This window comes from Rhinolophus sinicus, linkage group LG10, assembly GCF_036562045.2.
Source record: "Rhinolophus sinicus isolate RSC01 linkage group LG10, ASM3656204v1, whole genome shotgun sequence".
NCBI lineage: Eukaryota > Metazoa > Chordata > Mammalia > Chiroptera > Rhinolophidae > Rhinolophus > Rhinolophus sinicus.
The window spans coordinates 71159064-71161330 of record NC_133759.1 but is presented as its reverse complement, the minus strand read 5'-3'; the positions used below and the strand labels follow the sequence as shown (position 1 = coordinate 71161330).

Below are 2267 nucleotides of genomic sequence, written 5' to 3'. Positions count from 1 at the left end.
TCTCCTAATGTGAGGCCATAGAGGGTAGTTGACTCTCAGAAGATCGAGTTCTAAAGTCCTCTGAAATTCCCAGACCACTGTGGTGGCCTTGTTTTATAGAGTTGCCGGACCCATCCCCCAAAATATATCCAAACATGTCTTGTCCTCCGTTTTTGCTGGCTCTAAGATAAATGTTTTAAAATCAGCACTTTTTATAGATAAGAAATTAATGGTTTTAGGACTTATAGGCACCTGCCATCCTCATATTTAGAAGAATGGTCATGATGACATATCTTTAATTAGAGGAATAGTCATGGGTGAATTTTGCACCCATCTGGGCCTCAGTTTCTATTTGTAAAGTGAAAAAATGTATGGTTTCCAAGAGTCCTCTCAGCTCTAAATTGTTCTAATTCTGGAATCCAAGAATTAGTTTCCTTATAGCCCTTTTCATGTCACGATTTCTCAGGCTGTAGATAAAGGGATTGACCAGGGGAGTCACCACTGTGAAGATGATAGTGGCCACTTTGTCCTGGACTGAGTAGGAGGATGAAGGGCGCATGTAGATACCCAGGATTGCCCCATAAAAGAGGGAGACCACAGTGAGGTGAGACCCACATGTGGACAGGGCTTTCCTTATTCCATGGGAAGATGGCAACTTCAGTACATTAGAGAAGATATAAGCATATGAAACGATTATACATGAAAATGGGGTCAGAAATATCAATCCACCCACAATGAATACCATCAGGTCATTGATAAATGTGTCAGAACAAGACAGCTTTAGAATAGGGTAGGGGTCACAGAAGAAGTGGTGCACAACATTGTTGGAACAAAATGTGAGTTGAACCATGAGAAGAGTATGCAGGACAGCGTGCAGGTTTGTAATGACCCAAGATACAACCACCAGAAGGACACAGAGTTTGGGCCTCATGATCATGGTGTAATGGAGTGGGCAGCAGATGGCAGTGTAACGGTCATAGGCCATCACACTCAGGAGGAATCCATCCATGTTGATGAAAGTGATGAAGAAGTAGATCTGGGTCATACATTCCATGTACGAGATAGACTTACTTCCCAATATGTGAGTCACGAGCATCTTGGGGATTGTGACTGATGAAAAACAGATGTCAACACTGGAGAGGTTGGCCAAGAAGAAGTACATGGGTGTATGGAGATGACTGTCACAGATGACGGCCAAAATGATGAGAAAGTTTCCAATGATGGTGACCAGATATATCCACAAGAACAACCCAAAAAGGACCTCTTCCTGCTCTGACTGCCCAGAGAGTCCCAGAAGAAGGAATTCTGTGACTCTAGTCTGGTTGTCTCTGCCCATATCTGCAGGGTAGAAAATATGGTGAAAAGTAAAAGGAAAAATGTTCTTTTCCTCCCCGCTTTTCTGTGCCCCTCCCCACTCTGGTTCAAACTGTTGTTTCTCAGTCCAGTTGTGTAGGACACAGCTCCCTGGCCCATGCGGGTGTTATGAGCCTTGTGCTACCCCCGGCTGAGGCATTCAGTCACCAGTTGTCGGTCAGCCACTCACAGCAGTTCACTGGCCGCTCATGATGGCTTCTGGCCACTCACGCTGGCCACTGGCCACTCCTGGCAGCACACGGTGGCTGACAGCAGCACATGGCAGCCCAGCTCCAGGGAGAGCCATTGTTCACAATCTTAGCTCTAGAGGGCACACGGCGCTCCAACCACCTGAGCCACCGGGCTGGCCCGGAACATTTTAATTAAATTGGACTTGTAACTTTTTAATGATAGCAGATCCAAAGTTTGTTTCTTAATTAACATTACTTCAAATATACAATTAGATGAGACTGGCAATAATATGTCATCATTTAAGCAATTTTTTTGTGATATTCTTTTTTAAATCATTCTTTAAGAATTAACTCACGTTAGATAATTCTATGGAGTTAGTTTTACTGAAATAAATAGCTGGTTAATTTCTATAATTTTAATTTATGTTTAGTTATCTTTGATTACATCCAGCTTAATTCATACTTCTCTAACATTTAGTGAATATCTGATAGATACAAAATATTCTCACATACATTATTTATTTTTATTCTATGAGTGATGAATTGTATCATTCATAGATGAGGACAGTGAGAAGAGGAATCAGAGATAAAGAAACTGAGACTCAGAGAGATTAGGTGGTGACAGATGAGATTGACAGAGCCCATAACATTTACAATCCTAAAACAGCTAAAACGCAGTTTTCTTTCAATTCCTCCTCAGTATTACCTCCAGATTTTGATTAGCTACTACTTATTGAAAATATA

The 2267-nt window shown here is 41.7% G+C and overlaps 1 protein-coding gene across 1 annotated transcript; it reads right to left on the bottom strand.

Annotated features, from left to right (window-relative positions):
• Positions 1-385: 385 nt before the first annotated feature.
• Positions 386-1315, bottom strand: LOC109435676 (olfactory receptor 1f45). Its single transcript, XM_019713702.2, has one exon. The coding sequence runs from the start codon at positions 1313-1315 to the stop codon at positions 386-388; it is 930 nt and encodes a 309-aa protein (XP_019569261.2).
• Positions 1316-2267: the final 952 nt, after the last annotated feature.

What these genes read in the sequence shown, in the direction of transcription:
- LOC109435676 (XM_019713702.2), bottom strand. Translation starts at nt 1,315, where the DNA reads ATGGGCAGAGACAACCAGACTAGAGTCACAGAATTCCTTCTTCTGGGA.